This window comes from Sitophilus oryzae, unplaced genomic scaffold (assembly GCF_002938485.1).
Source record: "Sitophilus oryzae breed Bouriz unplaced genomic scaffold, Soryzae_2.0 scaffold_1716_pilon_pilon, whole genome shotgun sequence".
Classification (NCBI taxonomy): Eukaryota; Metazoa; Arthropoda; class Insecta; order Coleoptera; family Curculionidae; genus Sitophilus; species Sitophilus oryzae.
Genome location: NW_022146409.1, coordinates 522705 through 542946, shown reverse-complemented (window position 1 = coordinate 542946; position 20242 = coordinate 522705). Strand labels below are relative to the sequence as shown.

General features: G+C 33.3%; 1 protein-coding gene across 5 annotated transcripts in view; it reads left to right on the top strand.

Moving 5' to 3' along the window:
• Window positions 1–20242, top strand: part of LOC115881326 (V-type proton ATPase 116 kDa subunit a) — an 86300-nt gene that overhangs the window by 56851 nt on the left and 9207 nt on the right. For 4 of the 5 annotated variants that reach the window (XM_030898762.1, XM_030898763.1, XM_030898765.1 and 1 more), the window contains exons 5-10: window positions 8754–8880; window positions 12720–12896; window positions 13112–13324; window positions 16660–16950; window positions 19493–19694; window positions 19781–19928. In XM_030898762.1, coding sequence (XP_030754622.1) covers window positions 8754–8880; window positions 12720–12896; window positions 13112–13324; window positions 16660–16950; window positions 19493–19694; window positions 19781–19928 — 1158 coding nt within the window. Of the gene's footprint in view, window positions 1–7926; window positions 7969–8753; window positions 8881–12719; window positions 12897–13111; window positions 13325–16659; window positions 16951–19492; window positions 19695–19780; window positions 19929–20242 lie in introns of all 5 variants that reach the window. The other variant, XM_030898761.1, reaches the window with a different exon arrangement.

Here is a 20242-nt window from a genome sequence, read left to right as displayed (position 1 = left end):
ACATCCGAAAGGCGCAACTTTGTCCCAATTTAGCCATGTTCGTAGCTATTACGGTTACCGAGATACCAATGCTCGTACCTCTAATTTGTAGAACCCTGTATATGTATATACATTATCAGGCTACATCGTGTCCCGTATTCATATTCCTAACTTTCAACTCTCTCTATCTCCCAATCCATCTACTTCCAAACCTCTAAATAAAAAAACTTCGTTGTCAGTACTCTCTCTCCAGGTCTTGCATGTTCTTCCCACTTCTTGTTCTTCTCCCTTGGGAGTTCCAATTTAATATGTTCTTTGGGATTCGATGCTCTTTCATACTTTGGACATGTCCATACCATATTAATTGTGGAGTTCTAATATCGTCTACGATTTTCCAGCCGCTCTCTTCCAAAAGCGTTAGCGTTCTGTGAATTTTCTCTTTGAATGGCTATCTTTCGGAGCTGCGTGTAGTTATGCTTTTTATGAAGGAGTTGTAAAATTCGTTTTTTGTTTTCTACAGCTTTTCTGCTTTGGATGTTTCTGCCTTTAAGGCGTGTTTCCATTTATCGGCTTTTGTTGATCGGTTTAAGCCGAATTGCAAGACGAGTAACAGCAACACTTGTAGACTGGCCTGTTTCTATTACTCGGTTTTGTATTTAGAATGAATGAATTTCAAAATGACATGAATGAATTTCATCATGACATTAATGAATTTCATCATGACAAAAAATGAATTTCAAAATGTAAATTACGTAAAAAGTTTATAAATGGAAGATCATCACTAAGTCTGATTAACTTGATTATTTTGATCTCTATTTGCCCGTATATGGAAATATTCGATACTGCTGTTTGGAATGATATATATTCTGTGATTTATAACTATTCGACTCAACAATTCACTCATACACATGGTCATTATATTGGTTTTATTACCAAGTATCACCTGCATGTCATAAATATAACAATCGAATGAATAAAATCAGAGTTGGGTTAATTTGTTTTATATATTTATATTTTATTGTATATTCTTCTCGGTAATTTGAAAAATAAAAAAAAAGTTCCAGTATTTAGAGATACAAAACTATAAATCACACATTTTTTGCATTTGGTACTTGCTACATAACTATATTAAGTTTTTTTTATTTAGAAATATCACAAATATTGGATATGCATTATTTATTGATTGACATAACTTAATCCAATTCTGATTTGATTGACATAACTTAATCCAATTCTGAAGGCACTTCTGATTAGTAGCATATATTTTGCACCAATGTACAGCCTAGAACCAGAACCCCAGTTTTGTCACTGACATGCCACAAGACAGAATATGTCAAAGTTTATTTCAATGTAGTACACAATTCTAATTTAACTTACACGTCAGATAAATCACTGGCCATTATTAAATGTGAACTAATCTAAATCCTAAAACTACTGAGCTTACATACTAGGAACTTATTCGCCCGTTATAGAGTTATTGGGTACAATTAAGCATACCAATCAAGTTATCCACCGAGAGCACCAGTTTTGGTAGGTGTTAGAAATAATTGACAGATTGTGGAAATTTCCATACTTGGATAGCTGAAAATGTTATTAATTCGCGCGTTTTACAGTGAAGTGTCCTGCGGACATCCCGAGCATCGTACCACAGTGTATTGTCCTGCTTGGACCACACGTAGTCTGCAGTACTCTACTTCATTATTTCATCTCTATGTGTATGTTTTTTATGTTCGTTAAGTCATGCATTTAGAGGACATGTTATCCCTCCTATATAATCTGCACTCACAAGAATGTTACCTGGATCAGATGTACTCTTTCTCTTGTTTCGATATATCACGGATCAGTTCACACTTAGTAACTGTCATTGATACACCTGACCGAAACGTTGTGTAAGTTAAATACGTTATATACACTTTTCTTTTTATCCCTGGCTATGGGTTCTATATACAGTACACCCTCCTGGATGTAGTACTTAAGACTTAGGGATTCTGGGTCTAAGTTGCGTTGGTTGCAAATTGTTGTCATAATCTGCTGTTTGTCCTTTATGTATTTTGTATCGCTAAAATATACATCTTATAATTTGGGATCCACTGCATTGAATAGCACCTTACAGCCAGAAACACGTGTACGGTTCATATTATAAAAAAATGTCATTTTTTCTGAATAAAGAAGGGTCATGCCAATATTGACTTTCCCTTTTATATATCTTATCTTACAGGCGAATCGAATAATTCGGAATTTTGCAAAAAGACTAGGCATATTTTAAACAAAAGAAGGAAATTTTACAAATGGCCTATCTGTTTCCTATCGCTCTGCAAAATGCCTAATCAGAATTAAACAATTCTTGTGTTAATAAGTAGTTTAGTAATTTATTAAGTATTTAATATATATTTTGTATTTAAACTTATATATTTTTTTTTCTCCTGTCTTGGGTATGAGGTTTTTTTTTATTAATTGAAAATGGAAACTTTTTTTTTTAATTATGCGACGTTTCGCCTCATCATGGTGGGCTTTCTCAGGCACTTTATTCTTGAAGCCGCAGCCGCCTTGCTACCACCAGTCTATATAGAAGAATGTAAGTGAATTCACGTATATAGAAAAAAAGTTAATTTATCACCTTTTTATTTAAAAATACATCTCACGGTGTGGTGTGTACAGGGTGGGTCAAATTCGACGCTTTTAAATGGAAACACCCTTTTCTATAGGAGATAGACAAAAACTAATATCGGTGTCTGGAGCTCAATTTTTATCAAAAACATGATGGTGAAAACCGCATATCGATATCTGTTACCGTTTCAGAGTTACGGGGTGTTTTTCAAAAATATGCATTTTTAACAAATCGCTGTAACTTTTTTGCTATGAAAAATTTTGTATTTTTATGAAAACATTTCCAAAGCACCTTTTTACGTAGAATTTAATGGTTTAAGTATAATTTTTTTAAAATTAATAATTTAAGAATTATGAACAGAAAATTTGATTTTTTATATGAGACACCCTGTATATTTTTAATTTATTGAAAATAATTTAAAATTACCTTTCCAAAAATATAACACACTTGATATTTTGCTCGATTCCTCTTCGAGATATAGAGTATACAAAAATTCGCCCACTTTAAATAAGTAGGCTTTGAATGGCACCGGCTGTAATGCAAAAAATTTCTAGCTGTGAGCATCAATTAAAACGAAAATAATATTTGCTATGAGAGATGCAGAATTTTATAACAATTTAAAATATATTTAACCAACATCAACACGTTTAAACTATATCTGATGACAATAAAAATAAATAGCAAACCAAAACAAGAGATTTTGCTGCAGGTGTTCGACCGTCTTCTGTTATATCGACCATCTTCTGTTATGGACAGACTGGGCAGTTTCTGAACATTTCTCGCGGAATTCATTAACTCAGTGGGGGTGAAAGATACCCTCTCATAACTGCTAAGTATTTCTAATTCTTGTCTAGATTATACGGAAGAATAAGGAACCTTTATTCTTCCGCAAATATATCCATAGGATTAGATCCATGGGCACTAAGTCAGGTGGCCTCGACGGCCAACGGCTGGGATCTTGGTTAGCTCAACAATTGTTTTTAAAATTAGCTGCAAAAATTGCTGATAACTTTTATTACTTTAGTATTCTGAGGCGGTGCCTCTTCTTGCTGGAAAAAGATGTTTTCGAGTTCCATTAAGGGCATATCACCAATAAGGGGTCCAAAGCCTACTAGTTAAAAGTGGCGAACTTTTAAAAATTCTGTATTTCGAAGGAGAATATAACAAAATATCAAGTGTGCTATATTTTTGGAAAGGTAATTTTAAATTCTTTTCGGTTAATTAAAAATATAGAGGGTGTCCCAAATAAAAAATCAATTTTTCTGTTGATAACTCTTAAATTATTAATTTTAAAAAAATTATACTTATATCATTAAATTCTACGTAAAAAGGTGCTTTGGAAATGTTTTCATAGAAATACAAAATTTTCCATAGCAAAAAAGTTACAGCGACTTGTTAAAAATGCACATTTTTGAAAAACTTGAAAAAACTTAACCGTAACTTCGAAACGGTAACAGATATTGATGTAGGGTTTTCACCATCATGTTTTTGATGAAAATTGAGCTCCAGACACCGATATTAGTTTTCGTCTATCTGCTATAGAAAAGGGTGTTTCCATTTAAAAGCGTCGAATTTGACCCACCCTGTACATATATTCAACTTTAAATTATTTATAAATAGTAGATGCTTACTACTGTGCTTAATGAAATCAGTCGTAATGCGAACAAATAGTTTATACAAAAATCAACAATAAAACAAGCAATTGGCTTTTTATCAATGTTTACATTAATCGAAAACGTACCTTAATTATTTTTGCAGTTGTTATTTACGATAATGACGCAATTCTGGTTGTAAGAATTAACTACTCAACATTTTTTTTTATTTCTGATACGTTTATAATACTTTACATTATAAAAGACACATGTTTAAAATATTTGAAATTTCACGTAGAGGAGAAGCCTCGTGCCAAATATTTTTTTTCTTATTTCAATAATTATTAATTTTATTATTAAAAAAAAATTAGAAGTAAAAATACAAAAGTAAAAATGGCCTAGAACTTTGTGTTATGTGTCCTTTAACTCCATTGTATATAAATATAATTCTATTCTCAATTAGTTCTTATGTATACAGGGTGCGTCTTAAAAGTAGCCCACCCCTATAACTTTTTTATTTTTTCAGGTAAAAAACGAGATTTGGTATGTTAGTATGTGACATAAATTAGGATTGATTGACGTATTTAGTTGATTTAGTCACTTCCTGTTTCACCGGAAATTACTTCAACTTTTGATTTTTAAATGTCACCCTCGGTATTTTTGTACTTTATTCGATAGAAAATGACATTCTGAATAGAATGACATATCATATGTCAACTTTTGACATTTTCGCTTATGGTTTATTTGAAATTGTAACATGCGGTTCATAGCGACAATTAATTTGACTGGAAATACCAAGTGTGTGGTACCAAATTATTTGTAAAAAAACTACTTTTTCCAAATATGCTAATGAGCCACCCTCGTTCCATTTGAAAAAATTGAGTAATGATTTAAGATACGATTTGGGCATCTTTTAACCGCCCCGCCCAGGGCAAGAAATTAAAGACATTAGATGATGAAATTTATTTTTTCAAGGCTCCTTGATTAAAAATTAGTATTTTTAGCACAGCCACATACCAAATCTCGTGTTTTTATCTGAAAAAAATAAAAAAAGTTATAGAGGTGAGCCACTTTTGAGATGTACCCGGTATACGCGATATTGTTTTAGTGTTAATACCAACAAGTAAATAGGTACCTAACAACTATTTTATTGTTAATACTTATAAATATGTATTTTATGTAAATGTTCTCATAAAGGCAAATCAAGCAATATTTTTATAGCATTTGCTACTACTTTTATGATGAATATTTTCGTATTTCGTTAACATACTCATATGCATCAACATACCTACTAATATGTATCTTGACCATTTTCTAATCCAAATACTTATGACCACAGTATTGTTGCATGATGCCTATAAAAATAACAACTAATACATATTATATCTAACGAGTTTTTATATAATAAAAAAATAAATACAAGGTTTTGTAAATATAAATAATAATATATGAGCTTAAAGGGTTCTTGTAAACAAAAATTATATAAAAATAGGTACCTAGTTAAAGGAATAAAAAGTTTCTCTTGTTACGTCAGTTGTAACTTTACGTCAGTAATTTTATTTTTTTAGATATTTCGAAAAATAAAAAAGCATGTTTATATTCTATCAATTGTATGATAAAATTTTAATAATATTGTAAAGTATGTCCAATGTTTGAAGGAATATTTCGACAACGACATTTAAAAATGGCAGAAAATTATATTTGTCTGAGAATTAAAGTGACAGACACAAATGTCACTGTCAGGGATCCTCTCGTTGAGACAGACTATACTGATAATGTGACTAAAAATCGATAATAAGTAAATTTATAATATCGATTTTGTTTCTTGCTAAATCTCTACTACCCGATGCCCATTTAAAACCAATTTATTTTAAAGTCATCTGAATATACATTTGATATGAGAAAACTTATTTATTTACGTGGCGTAACATTTTGAAATTAATTTTGAATCATTCTAAAACAAATAAACGTTAAAAGGATTTTAGGATAAACATTTAGTCAGTTAATTATATTAAGTAAGTTAATAACTATTACTATATTAAGTAACGATATTACTTTCTCGAAAAGCCATAGATTACATTTCAGGAATATGAACAATTTGTCAGTACTTTTGTGTGTTTCTTAGTATTAATAATTCAGTCAGAAAAAAATTAAAAAATTTAATATTTAGGAAGTAATCGATTTTTTTTATATATTTTGAAGCATGACATGTTAGGGTTCAGGAAGGCGCTACTTTTCTCTAATTTAATAATCATTATATCTATTCTGGTTTACGAGATTTGTGTAGTGTGCATTTATATGGGTCTCCGTGTATATTAAGATCCTTTTCTATCCATAAACCCAGATTTTACTGTATTAAATTGAAATAGATGTTTGAGTTTAAAAATTATATCATATATCCAAATGACTACTGATATTTTAGGTCTTTTGAAAATTAATTACCTATACCGGGTGCGTCTCAAAAGTGGCTCACCCCTATAACTTTTTTATTTTTTCAGATCAAACAACGAGGTTTGGTATGTTAGTATATGACATAAATTAGGATTGGTTGACATAATCAATTGTTTTCGGTCACTTCCGGTTTCACAGTAAATGACTACAACTTTTGATTTTGTGAAGTGGCACTCTCGGTATTTTTTTACTTTATTAGATAGAAAATGACACTCTGAATAGAATGGCATATCATTTGCCAACTTTTGACATTTTCGTATATGGTTTATTTGAAATTGTAACCTGCGGTTCATAACGACAATTTGACTCGAAATACCAATTGGGTGGTATCAAATTATTCGTAAAAAATGCTTTTCCAAATATGCTAATGAGCCATCCTCGTTCTATTTGAAAAAATTGAGATATGATTGAAAATACGATTTGGGCGTCTTTTAACCGGCCAGGACAAGACACTAAAAACATTAATCGATCAAATTTATTTTTCCAAGGTTCCTTGATTAAAAATTAGTGTTTTTAGCACAGCCATGGCACTCTAGATTGAAATTTAAAATACAATTTGTTGTTGAGCGAATATATCAAAAGTTTACATATCGTGGGCGTACAGCGAAAATCCACTAAGTCACATTTTTGGTTGAATTGGATTAAACACACCACTATGTCCAGTTTTTCACGGTCTTTAACATGAAAACGTTAAAAAAATTAAACCGTCATGTTAAAGACCGTGAAAAACTGGACATAGTGGTGTGTTTAATCCAATTCAACCAAAAATGTGACTTAGTGGATTTTCGCTGTACGCCCACGATATGATATGTCATTCGATTCAGAGTGTCATTTTCTATCGAATAAAGTAAAAAAAAAAATAACGAGGTTGCCATTTAAAAATCAAAAGTTGTAGTCATTTCCGGTGAAACAGGAAGTGATCGAAAACAATTGAATACGTCAATCAATCCCAATTTATGTCATATACTAATGTACCAAATCTCGTTTTTTTATATGAAAAAATAAAAAAGTTATAGGGGTGAGCCACTTTTGAGACGCACCCGGTATACATATTCAAATTCATTTACTTATCAGTTGTCACATTATCACTATAAGTCATGTCATAATATAATATTTTTATATCTTTTTATGTTTTTTTTTATTAAAATATATTAATAAATACGAAATATTACGAAAATTCAAAATAAAATTTGAAAATGGACAAGAAACAGCAATCCAACATCGCTCATTAACACATAATCCTACTTGTCCATAGGACAGTTCAAATTGTAATTTAACCTTTTTTACTTGACACAGTTTTTCAGAGAAGCATTATGACCCAGAGGAGTACTATCCATGGTCAGTAGAACTCTTATTATCTATGGTTTAATTTAAGATTATTTATACCTCTATTAGAGTACGCACAAAAATTTATTATACACAAATTTCTTCCTTATATCACTTATCAAAAAAAAATAACAAGAAACTATTTTGACATATGTCTTCTGTCAAAATTGCACCAGAGAGAGTAGGCGCGTAGGCGTACAAATAAAATAACATTTGAAATTGAACGTATGCCTCTAGCTGAAAATCTTTAGAGTGACAGCTCATCAAAATTGCGATCTAAAAATAAGTTTTTTAGTTCAAAATATCATCACATTCATCACATTGTTGTAATATATATTCGAAATTTTTGTATAATAAATTTTGGTTGGAAAACCTGGGAATTATATATTAATGTGGGGATTAGAATAGTCGCTTTTTGCTTTAGTCGCTAGAAATTATATTCATGTCTTTATTTTTGTTCTAATATTACTTTATTAGTTAGCTTTAGTAGACAATCGCCAAAGCTTTGTGCTGAAATTGCAATACTTATAACAGATCAGGCTCAAAAGCAAGGGATATTACTCAAAAAAAGAAATGAACTGTTTTTTTAATAACCTAATTTAATGTTGCTTGGATTTCTTATTATTAACAAACCGAAAACATCCGAAAAAATAAATAAATAAAGCACACACGATATTTTTTCCGCAAAATAACCAGAGAATATGAAATGTTGGCTATGTCCATTCGTTAATTCTTATTATTGTTATTTTAATTAATTTGCCGAATAAAAGAAGTACATAGATCTGTTTAAAAATTAGCTTTGTCGCCGGAGTGATCCTGAGGGAGAGGATTCCCGCTTTCGAACGGATGTTATGGAGGGCGTGCCGTGGCAATGTGTTCCTGCGTCAAGCCGAGATCGAGACACCATTGGAAGACCCATCAACGGTAATGAGTAATTTATAACACAACTTGCTAATTGCATTAAATAAAATAATTATTGTTAAAGTTTCTATAAACTTATATCCTATTCTCATCTGTAAAAATAATTTATTTCATACTGTATCGTATAAAGCTTGATTTTCACGCATCTGTTATCCGACGATACGATAATAAGATATTAATTTTATTGGTTGAATTTAAAGACTTCAGTTGATTAGAAAATTACGCAGTTTTTAAATTTATTGCATTTTCATGCCTCCGTTCATCGGATGTACGATTTGCTTGTGATTGGTGTCATTATATATTTTCATTTCCATAACGATTTCGCTGTTTTACTTAGCTAGCAACGTTTTCGAGAGAGAATTTTAAGAGAGCTGGTTCTTTAATATATCTTTTGCTATGCTCTCCTGAACAGAGTGCGGACCGTCTGGCTACCGGTAGACGTTGCGTTCACTACTGCGCATCACAAATTCGCCCTATATTTCAGGAACTAAGGAGGCTAGGACAAACATGTGTAGCATATTTAGTTTCATAAAAAAGGTAGCAAAGTAATGTGAGAATTGCATCATTGTTTCTCTATTCATAAACGAGAAATCCTATAAAACGAAAATGGGATACGCTAAACTGATGTGATGCGCAGTAGGCTACCGGCAGCCAGACAGTCCACACTTTGGTCAGGAGAGCATAGCAAAAGTTCTCGTTTTCCCGACGTTGCTAGCTCTTGTACTATTATATTTTTATTAAGGTTAGATTTGGGTTAGATTAAATTTGTCAAAAAAGTGTCAAAACGTCCGTTATCGTACAATCTTTCTCCGTTGACAGACAAGTAAGCTGGAGTAAAAAAATTACGGATGAAAAGTGGCGCTATGTCCAATCATAGGGCTTGTCCACTCCGGGACATACTTGTCCACCCCGGGCAAGCCTTCCCAAAAATCCGGACGTCATAATTTTTTAGCGATATAAGGGCAAAAATAGTATATTATTTTATTCGGAGTAAAAATGATACTTTTTGTGGCGAGGCTGTGGAGTGGACGTTTGACATACACGCGAGGGCACAAAAAATCATTTTTACTGTGAATAGAACATGCTATTTTTTTCAAACGCCACTTTGTACGCCATACTTTTGTACTTAAGCTTAAAAGTGCTTTACTTTATGCCTGGGCGTTAAATTACTTTTTTATGTTGTCAATCACGTTGCAAAAATTAATACTTTTGTGTCGTTTGAAAAAAATACATTTACAAATCTTAAAACTTAAAACTTACGAAGTAAAACAATGAATTTATACTGCTGAATTTATCAACGATTTTTTAAGTAACTAAATTTATTAAAACTAATATACTTATTATTTTGCATTATTGTGACATTTCTTAATGGAACATTAAAATCCGGACGCTTATGAAAAATCCGCCCGGGCTCAATCGGACGTAGTGAAAATCCGGACATGTCCGGATTAATCCGGACGTCTGGTAACCCTAACCAATTAGAGCGCCCTCGAACCATCGTATCAATAACGGACGCATAAAAAGCCAGCTTTACACACTTTTCCATACTTGATTTCAGACCGGAAGATAAGATTCATACAGTAGTAAGTCCGGTAATTGTTTTTGTCGTACTAGGCATCCTCGTTTATGGAGGCTACCTTATTATCCTGTGTGTTTTCAGTTCCCACTAGTTAAACACAGCAAATTCTTGTTAATACCGTGCTGATGGTTTTCTTGATATAAACTACCCTGTAGCCTCGTAAGATTTCTCCATAACTTCAGTCGGAATCAGATTTTCAGTACTTATCATCTACATTTTATCAGCTTTTGTAAAGTAAATAAATTCTTTACATAGTTTGTTTGTATATTTTGCATATAGAGGTAGAAAAGAACCGGTAGAAAACTTTTAAACACTATTGTTTTTCGAAGTATTCTTTACGAGGAGAAATGCATTTTTGCATCCGTTGGAACCAATTCTGAAAGCAGATATTCCACTCGCTTGTGGTACTTTCAAATTTGCATTTTTGGAGGTGCTATCTATATCTTCTGGGGACTGGAACCTTTGACCGCACAGTTTATTCCTAATTTTTGGGCAAGCAAAAAAGCCGTTAGGACTTAAGTCGGGACTGTATGAAGGATGGTCCAATAATTCGATTTTTCTTGCTTTAAAAACTCAATTATTTATCGAGCTGTTTTGAATTTGCCTTGTCTTGGTTGGAGGAACATTCGTCGTTCAGGATTTTTTTTTCCGAAACTCAGCAATTACCCTCGGCAAAGAAATAGATATGTACCAACCAGCAGTAAAAGTTCTTGGATCTGGCAGAGGAATTGTTGCTACATGACCCGCTTTTAAGTCAAATGTCGCCACCATATTTTTGGACACACTTCAAGAATGGAAGAAGTTTCGTCGGTTTTAGTTCATCTAACACCCAAATAGCCGATTGATATTTATTTTCGGGTTCATGCGAGTAAATCCAGGATTCAGTACCACTCTGTATATTTTTTTGAGTTTCTTGCGTTAAACTGGTGTAGAGTTTTTTGACACCAATTTACTCTAAGTGTGTTGTGTTCTTCCGTCAACAAATGCGGTATCCAACCAGAAACTATTTTTTTACAGATAATTCATGTATTTTTTTTTTAACTAAGGTCTCTAAAATCCCCAATGATACTTCAATTTCACGAAATGTGACATGTTGATCTTGGATCAGCTACGTACAGCATCGATATTTCTTAGATGACTGCTGTTGTTGATACAGCTTTCTTGGATCTAATCCGTCAGTTGTATCAATTCCGTCTTGGAAGACGGTTGGTTGATTAAGGTTGATTCTCACTATAAGGTTAATTCTCACTATACCTTCCATATCAGCTCCCTTCCGTTTACACACAATATTATATCATGTAATGAATAGAACAATGCACATTATCCGTTCCGTTTCCCTTCCGTTCCATATCCTTTCCTTCCATACATTTTTTTGGCGGACGGACTGAAGCGTATCGGAAACAGCGTTGTCAAGTTCTTACATTTGTACCAGCTCTGTTAAAATTTTGCTGATATGAAATTACCTTTTTCAAAAAATATAAATTTTTAAAATAAAACTTTCGTAAATATTGTACAATTGTACAATGAAAAGTATGGAACTGATACGGAATGGAAGCTTACGTATAGCGTCAATACAATAAAAGATACGGAACGGATATGGAATGGAAACGGAAGGTATAGTGAGAATCAACATTAATTCATACCAAAGAGAAATTGTCAGATGTGTTGCTTCATTGCCAAAAACAGAAACCAACGCGGCAAGGCATTGGCATATATGATATATGTTGTGTTGACATTGACATATGATATATGTTGACAGGCGCCTGCTATGTTTCTATATGCAAAATATAAAAGACAACCTTGGTAATAGCACTGACTTTTATGTAATTCATTCAAAGCATTCTGCACCAAATTCAAATTTTATGTCAGTACTGACATTGTTTCTAAGTAGTAAATAATATAGTATCCAAAACATACATAAGCGGATATAGAAAAACAGGTTTAATCCGAACAGTATGAAATAAATCATTTTACGTCATTCGTCCGCAATTATTAACTTTTACAGTATTCGTTTCGAAATTCTATAAACATCTCACTCATACTGTAAAAGTTGATATACCAGACGTAAAGTAAATACCGCATGGTCGAATAAAAACGGCGTCAGCGATGGCTATGAAATGAAGATCGGTGTCATTTTATATGTAAATTTATATGGGAAATGTCATAGATCGTCATTTCCCAGACAACTGGGCGCTGTTTTTTCGATCATACGGTATCTATTGTAAGTTTTAATTAAAATGTTCTTTTACTGCTTGTCATTTAGGGCGACCAAGTTTACAAGTCCGTCTTCATAATCTTCTTCCAAGGTGACCAACTAAAGACTCGCGTAAAGAAAATTTGCGAAGGTTTTAGAGCCACTCTGTATCCTTGTCCTGAAGCCCCAGCTGATCGCAGGGAGATGGCCATGGGCGTCATGACACGCATTGAAGACCTTAACACAGTAAGAATGCATTTTGTTATTATTAGGTGATTCTTACTAATAGGCAAATCAAAATTAATATCTACAATTTTATTATTAAAACATTATTATCTATATAAAATACAGAAGTTTTTTTTATAATTTACTCATAAATATTATTTATTTTTACATTCGATGATTTCCTGGATTATTTTCTAGAACTTAAACACAATTAATTGATTACTTTGTTGCTATAGGTTTTAGGTCAAACCCAAGATCACAGACATAGGGTATTAGTAGCTGCCGCAAAGAATATCAAAAACTGGTTTGTAAAAGTCAGGAAGATCAAAGCTATCTATCACACCCTCAACTTGTTCAATCTGGACGTAACACAAAAATGTCTGATAGCTGAGTGCTGGGTTCCAGTGCTGGACTTGGAGAACATTCAGCTGGCTTTAAGAAGAGGAACTGTAAGTAACATTTTGTTATAAACATAATTATTTAATATTTAAAAGATTACTAAGTATAAAATATTAAAGGATTAAAAATTATAAAGATTTTATTATTTAACATTAATCTTTTGGTATAAGTAAAACGCACAGATTTGACGCGTGTCCAAACTAGAGACGTTCTACTGTATATCAACGTTTCTAATTTTTTAGCATTTATCTTACTTTTCTTCATCTACCAATTTCTGTATTTCTTATGGATACAAATTATGCATATTGATTTAGCGTTCTTATCACATCCTCACACTGTACTGCAATTTTGGAAAAGAAATTGACTTGTAAATTTATATTTTTCGTATATCCGTTTTAAGATAATCTACTTGATATAAACCTTTTTTTGTCCAAACTTCAGTTTTTGATTATTGATGGCATCAGGTGTGCAATTAATAAGCCCTTGTCTCCTTGAGATTTTTATAGATAAAAGAAACACGGTCTCTTTATTTAGATGAAGAATAGTTCTTAGATTTGCACTTTATAATTATCGAACAAGTCGTTTCTACTTAAACCTAGATACTATAGAACAGATTATTAAGTTTTAAATTATTTTTTTATTCATATATTTTAATGCATTCAACAATGCTGGAAAGATATATACAGATTGTTAACTGGACAGTTACTTATAGGGGAACAGAATGGCAACACTGCCTATTGAGAACGCATGCACTTATAGGGTTTTCTGCCGACTCGTCCCGTAGCGTCGTCTATCGACGAGCGGGCCGAGATTGCCATATTTCAACCATAAAGCTCTTGCCGCGAATAATAAACAAATTAACAACTTGTATATCGAAATATTAAGTGGTTTTTACTGTTTAGGAAACATCAAAATTAAAAGTATTTATTTCACAGAAACCAAATTCAATTAAAATAGAACTTAATTTAGTATTAAAATTAATTTTTAATACTAAAATAAGAAAAGTTTACCAGCTCTTACTTTTACAAACCTATATTTAACTAATGTCCAAATGTAAGTTCTCCATTTCAAAATTTGAAAACGATTTTTCAACTATAGGCGTTTCTATTAATACAATACCTATAAAACATTGTACAGGGTGTCCAATTTTGGTTGAAACCATGCTGTATTGTATCCCCGTTATTAGTGAAGGTAGAAGGATGCGGTTTGTACAAACCTGTCCCATTATTTTGTCAAGCGGAAGATGGGGTAAACAATATTTTTATAGCCCTCTTCGTTTCTGAGCTACAGGCTCTTTTTTCAAATTTTGCAATTTGGTACACCCCTCGTATCTCTGTTATTGTGAAAGGTATCGAGAAGATGAAAACTGTTTCTTGTAAAAAAAATACATAAAATACAGTATCGTAGTCTGTTTTTTTCTACGAAAAAATATTTGTGAAGGTATGAACTAAATATTAATAAACAATATGATCCGGCTTGCTCGAGTTTTTCAAAAATATATTATTACACTATCTATTTTCACTATTTACTGCAATATTTAAAAGATTGGCCAAATACTCTGTAATAATAAATTGAAACACAATCAAAATGGATAGAGGCAAGACATACTTGTAACGTAACTTGAAACTGATAAAATCGGTACGTGTGCTCAAGTAGTAATTTCGAAACGTATTTGAAATTTTTTAAATATAAACTACCTCAAACACCCTAAAACGCTTATAAAGCCTATAATTGATACAGTCGAAGTGTACTTGGATCAAATACACATGGACATTGGATGCTAGTTGAATCGTATCCACCGATTTTTGGTATGATCCAAACAGTGCTCAAGTGTGCCAGGTATTATCAAGTATTTTTTATTTCATTCAAAATAATAAAAATTGCTTTGACCGTGTCAACCGGGCCCGAATTCTGTTACTTAGAAAACGCTAAGCGCTTTTAGACGCTCAGCGTATATGACGTTAATTTTCGCTGAGCTCGCCTTGACTACCGATTTGGGCATTCTCATTTGATGCGCTTAGCGTCTTTATCCATTGCGCCAAGCGATTTGAAAACGGCTACCTTACAGAATCGTTTTGCTTGTCGGAACTGTAAGTGAAAATATAAATAATTGTAATTTTGTGCGTTCTCTTGCTCTTTAGTGAAAACTATTTCTTCTTCTATAAATTCCTCAATAAGTAACTGATAATAATTTGCGACTTGGCAGTTATAAATACTGTTCAAAACATTTAAAATGCTGAGAAGCCTTTTCATAATTTCCCTCGTATAAAAAGAATAATGACATATCTATAGAAAAATAGGTTGATATAACCATATATAAATGCAACAAGTTTAGATTGGAAAGCCCGTATAAATTTTGGATCGCGAAATTATTTTGGGTCGCGACCGTTATAGGCGATCTGGCGCTGCTATAGCGGTCGCTAGAAACAACGGCAAACAAAAACAGAAATAATTTTCTCTTGTCAAAGTCAGAATCTTCAAAAATCATAATAATCTTTCAAAATCTAAACCGCTCTCATTAAAGAAATCCCGAAAAGTGTTTATAGCGTCCATTTTCAAAGTAATTATTGCTATAAATTAATAATTATTGGTATTTCATACATGCGTCCTTACATAAAATAAAGTTTCTTGTATGCAACACACTGTATTTTATTTATAAAATTAAACGAAAATAATAATAAATTTGAATAAACAATATTTGGCGATATAATTCCGGAAAAAGCCGAACCGCTCCGAAATTTTCAAAAGTTTTGGGTCGCGACCGTTGCAAGAATAGCGCCAAATAGTGTTTACATTGTCCTTATGGGCACTTTCCAATTTAAACTTGTTTCATTTATCTATGGATATAACTCAAGAATAGGTTATGAAATTCACGTAACATTTACATTTTTTATTGTTTTATCCATATTTGACTGAGAAATTGCGATGCTGTCAATATGTGCTCAAGGCGTATCCAGAACACGATTCGGACGGCAACGAGAATACCAAAATCGACTGCTTGGCGTTCCGCTAATCGAATACTGTTGTTTACCGCTTTGAAAGCGTAACGTTTTTATGTGAAGTTCCAGAATTCGTGCCCAGGCTTTAGGTAAAATAATGATAACGAAACGTTGAATGATCGTGGTACAGACTATAGTATGCCTTTTTAATTCAACACTTTATAACCACCCGTATATGGAGTGAATTTCGTTTTTTTTAATACATATGTCGGAAACAGTAAAAGGTTTGGAAGACACACTGTTCGAGTCATACCGTCATTTTTATTTCTTAGTTAACGTTTTATAAGTTTGTTCTTAGTTTAAATTTATTTTGAGATCCATTTTTTTTACAACATTGGACACTCTGGACTTATTTTCTATTTTTGGTATAATTATGACATTTTCAGGAACGAAGTGGTAGTTCTGTGCCACCCATCTTGAACCGCATGGACACGCCCGAGGATCCGCCCACCTACAATCACACCAACAAGTTCACCTCGGGTTTCCAGGTGTTGTACGACGCCTACGGTATCGCCTCCTACCGGGAAATGAACCCAACTCCCTACACCATCATCACTTTCCCGTTCTTGTTCGCCGTGATGTTCGGCGACTTGGGACACGGCTCTCTAATGACGGTCTTCGCGGCCTGGATGGTCCTGAAGGAAAAGCCGCTGCAGGCGCAAAAATCAGATAACGAGGTAGGTATTAGATTTTTCTTGCACTGATTTTAATGTATACTTCAAATTGCGGTTATAGGTTAGGTTAGGTTGCTGGGGTTTGGGATCATGTTTGATCCTTCACTCGGAGGCCTTGAGCCCATTGCGATACCCCTGTATTGTTGTACCAAACCTTCCTCTCATTTTTGCTTTGCGTTAAAGCACTTCCAGCTCTTTACAAAATTCCCGATGTCGCTGATGTTGGCTTCTGCTGCTTCCTCTAGTCCCCCCAAAAAACCTTGCACTAAAGTTTTAAAGCGTCGGTATCCCAGTGCCGAACAGCGACACACCAGATGCTCTATGGTTTTTTCTTCCTCCCTGCATTCTCTGCAGTAGGCGTCGTTGGAAATCTTCCATTATGCGTACTAGGTTCTTTTTCTGCTCTAGTACTTGTTTTGTCTTTTTGCTATCTACCACTGGTCACAGTCGTCGAGCTGTGACGCCTTACACATATACATATACATCCACACAATTTAAAATTCGCACAATTGTAGCACAAACTAAAGGAGCCAAATACTGTTAATTAATGAATAGTAATTAATTAACTTTTAGGCATTTAAACCTTTTTTGTCGATAAAGTTGTTATAAAATTAGGCTGGTGGTATTATTCTCAGTAAATAATGTTCCTAATGGCACGGTCCATCTCTATCTGCCGACATGAGTGATTTCTTGTACGTCTTGTCTTGGTATTTTAACACTTATTTTTAACCTTTATACATTGGATTCTGAACGCAATGATGATTCTTATTTCAAGTTCCACTGTATCTGATCAACATGAATAGTTTCTTGAACAACCCTTGCTATTTAGCCTTTTTTTGTCAAAAAAGTATGTGCTATTTTTTGCCGAAAAATTTGTTAGAAGTTAAACAGACTGGATTCTGAAGAAAATTATGCTTTTTATGGCATGTTTCATTAATATCTGAAGAGATGGATGACTTCATATACACATCTTGATATTTTAACTTTTTTGTCAAAAAAGTTGTTAAGAAGTTAAACACAGTCTTGATTCTGAGGAAAATGGGGGTTGCTAAGGGATCTTCCGTTCATATCTAAAGACATGTAGAATGTAGAATGTTTAGGAGGGGAGTTAATCACCGCGTCCTTACAGATCTATTTTGTGTTTCCCTTTCTTGAGTTATAACGAGTTATAACTCATCATACAGTCTCAGGGTTTTAACAAAAGCCAGTATTTGAGACGGCTCCACAGAGGCCAGTTCTCCATCCTCGATATCAGCCGTACCAAAGTTCATGGCACGAACGGTCGTCGTCTCGGCGCTCTCAGTGATAAGGTGTTCTGGTGTTTCACCATTTTCCCCACAGGATCTGCATTCGCCGTTGTTTCTCAGCTTCAGCCTACTGAGGTGTTCGTTGAGGAGACAGTGTTCTGTTCGAAATCGCGTGACAATCCGAAGATTGTTTTTACTTAAATCAAGGAAAACCTTTGATTTTTCTCGGTTACAGTTGAGGGTTGGAACCTTTGGTGTTACACAGCAAAATAAAAACACTAAATCACCACAATACACCAAAACACTTTTACTTTTACACTGGACGCGCGTTTCGCTAACCATGTTAGCATCATCAGCAGATGATTATAAAACTAGTTTAACTTTTTAACTTCAGTTTTATAATCATCTGCTGATGATGCTAACATGGTTAGCGAAACGCGCGTCCAGTGTAAAAGTAAAAGTGTTTTGGTGTATTGTGGTGATTTAGTGTTTTTATTTTGCTTTTTCTCGGTCGTAAGTTCTGGGGAACTTTTTCGAGTGTCTTAGACCGTTGACACCCATTCCATGTTACGGTTAGGAACAGAACGGTTCTGGTCCAGTTAGTGGAGTGTTCGCTCCTTTTCTAGCTAGATCATTTGCTTTTTCATTGCCTTCTATCTCTTGGTGAGCAGGCACCCAGAGTAGGAGGACTTTCTTTTCTTTGTCTAATTTGTTGAGCTTCTCTATGCATTCTTTGACCAACTTCGAATTGATGGTTACTGAGTTGATCGCGTTTAGTGCTGCTTGACTATCGGATAAGATGGCTATTTCCTCCTTTCGATAGTTCCTAATAGATAAATACTCCTATCCCTGTCCCTGCTTTGGTTTTGGACGCATCGGTATACCCCGTTATGGTATGGTCTTTTACATTCTGAGCAAACGTTTCTTCCTTCCAATCCTTTTTATTACTCGATACTACAGTGAGGTGTTTCTCAAAGTTGTAAATTATTGGTATGTCATCCACTGGGAGTTGGTATCTAATATTTTAATTCTCATTTTTGCCGGAGCAGTTGTTAAGTAAAACAGACGAGGTCTGGATGTAGGTGGTGATGCTCTTGATAGTATCGTACAATCGAAGAAAACTGCGTCCAGTTGTCTTGTATTGTTACCAATGACGCCGTCTTTTTTTTCACATTGGTACACATAGATCAAGAATGCTACAATGTTATTTTTTTAGATGTATCTTTTGCATAGGTTTTTTAAATTGTAAAATAGGTGAATTGTGTATTGTTAATAATCAAACATACAATTTATTTCAGATTTGGAACATATTTTTCGGTGGACGGTACATCATACTTCTAATGGGTCTGTTTTCCATGTACACTGGACTAATATACAATGACGCTTTTGGAAAATCTCTAAATATATTTGGATCTAGTTGGCGAGTTTCAAATTACAATTATAACTATACTCAGTCTGTTACTGATATTATGTTAGATCCAGCTTCAGAGGACTACATAGGTAATGTATTATCAATTTTTATTGGTTTATTATTAAAGAGGTAAATCTAAGGTATAAAAGAGGTAATTAAATTAAATTATTTTTAGGTTATCCATATCCTCTGGGTATGGATCCTGTTTGGCAGCTGTCAAAGAACAAAATTATTTTTCAAAATTCGTTTAAGATGAAAATTTCCATCATTCTTGGAGTTACCCACATGTTGTTTGGTGTTGCTATAAGTTTCTTCAATCATACGTAAGTATTCAAGACAACATAACAAATTTTTAGTTTATTTTATTGGCGTGTAACATATTCTGAATAACCAGTAATATAGTTCATGTCATATAAACTTTTAATCACGTGATTAAGCTTGACCGACACGCCGCGTTGTCCACTTTTACATATTTTCTTTAAATCAAAATATTTTAGGAAACAAAAATAAATTAATTATAAATATATAAACAGTTATTATTTACATCAACAAAACTCACCTTACCACCCATTACTACCGCTTTCCCGTTCAAAATATTCTAATAAAGTTGCGATGAGTTTTTTACGACTATTACGCT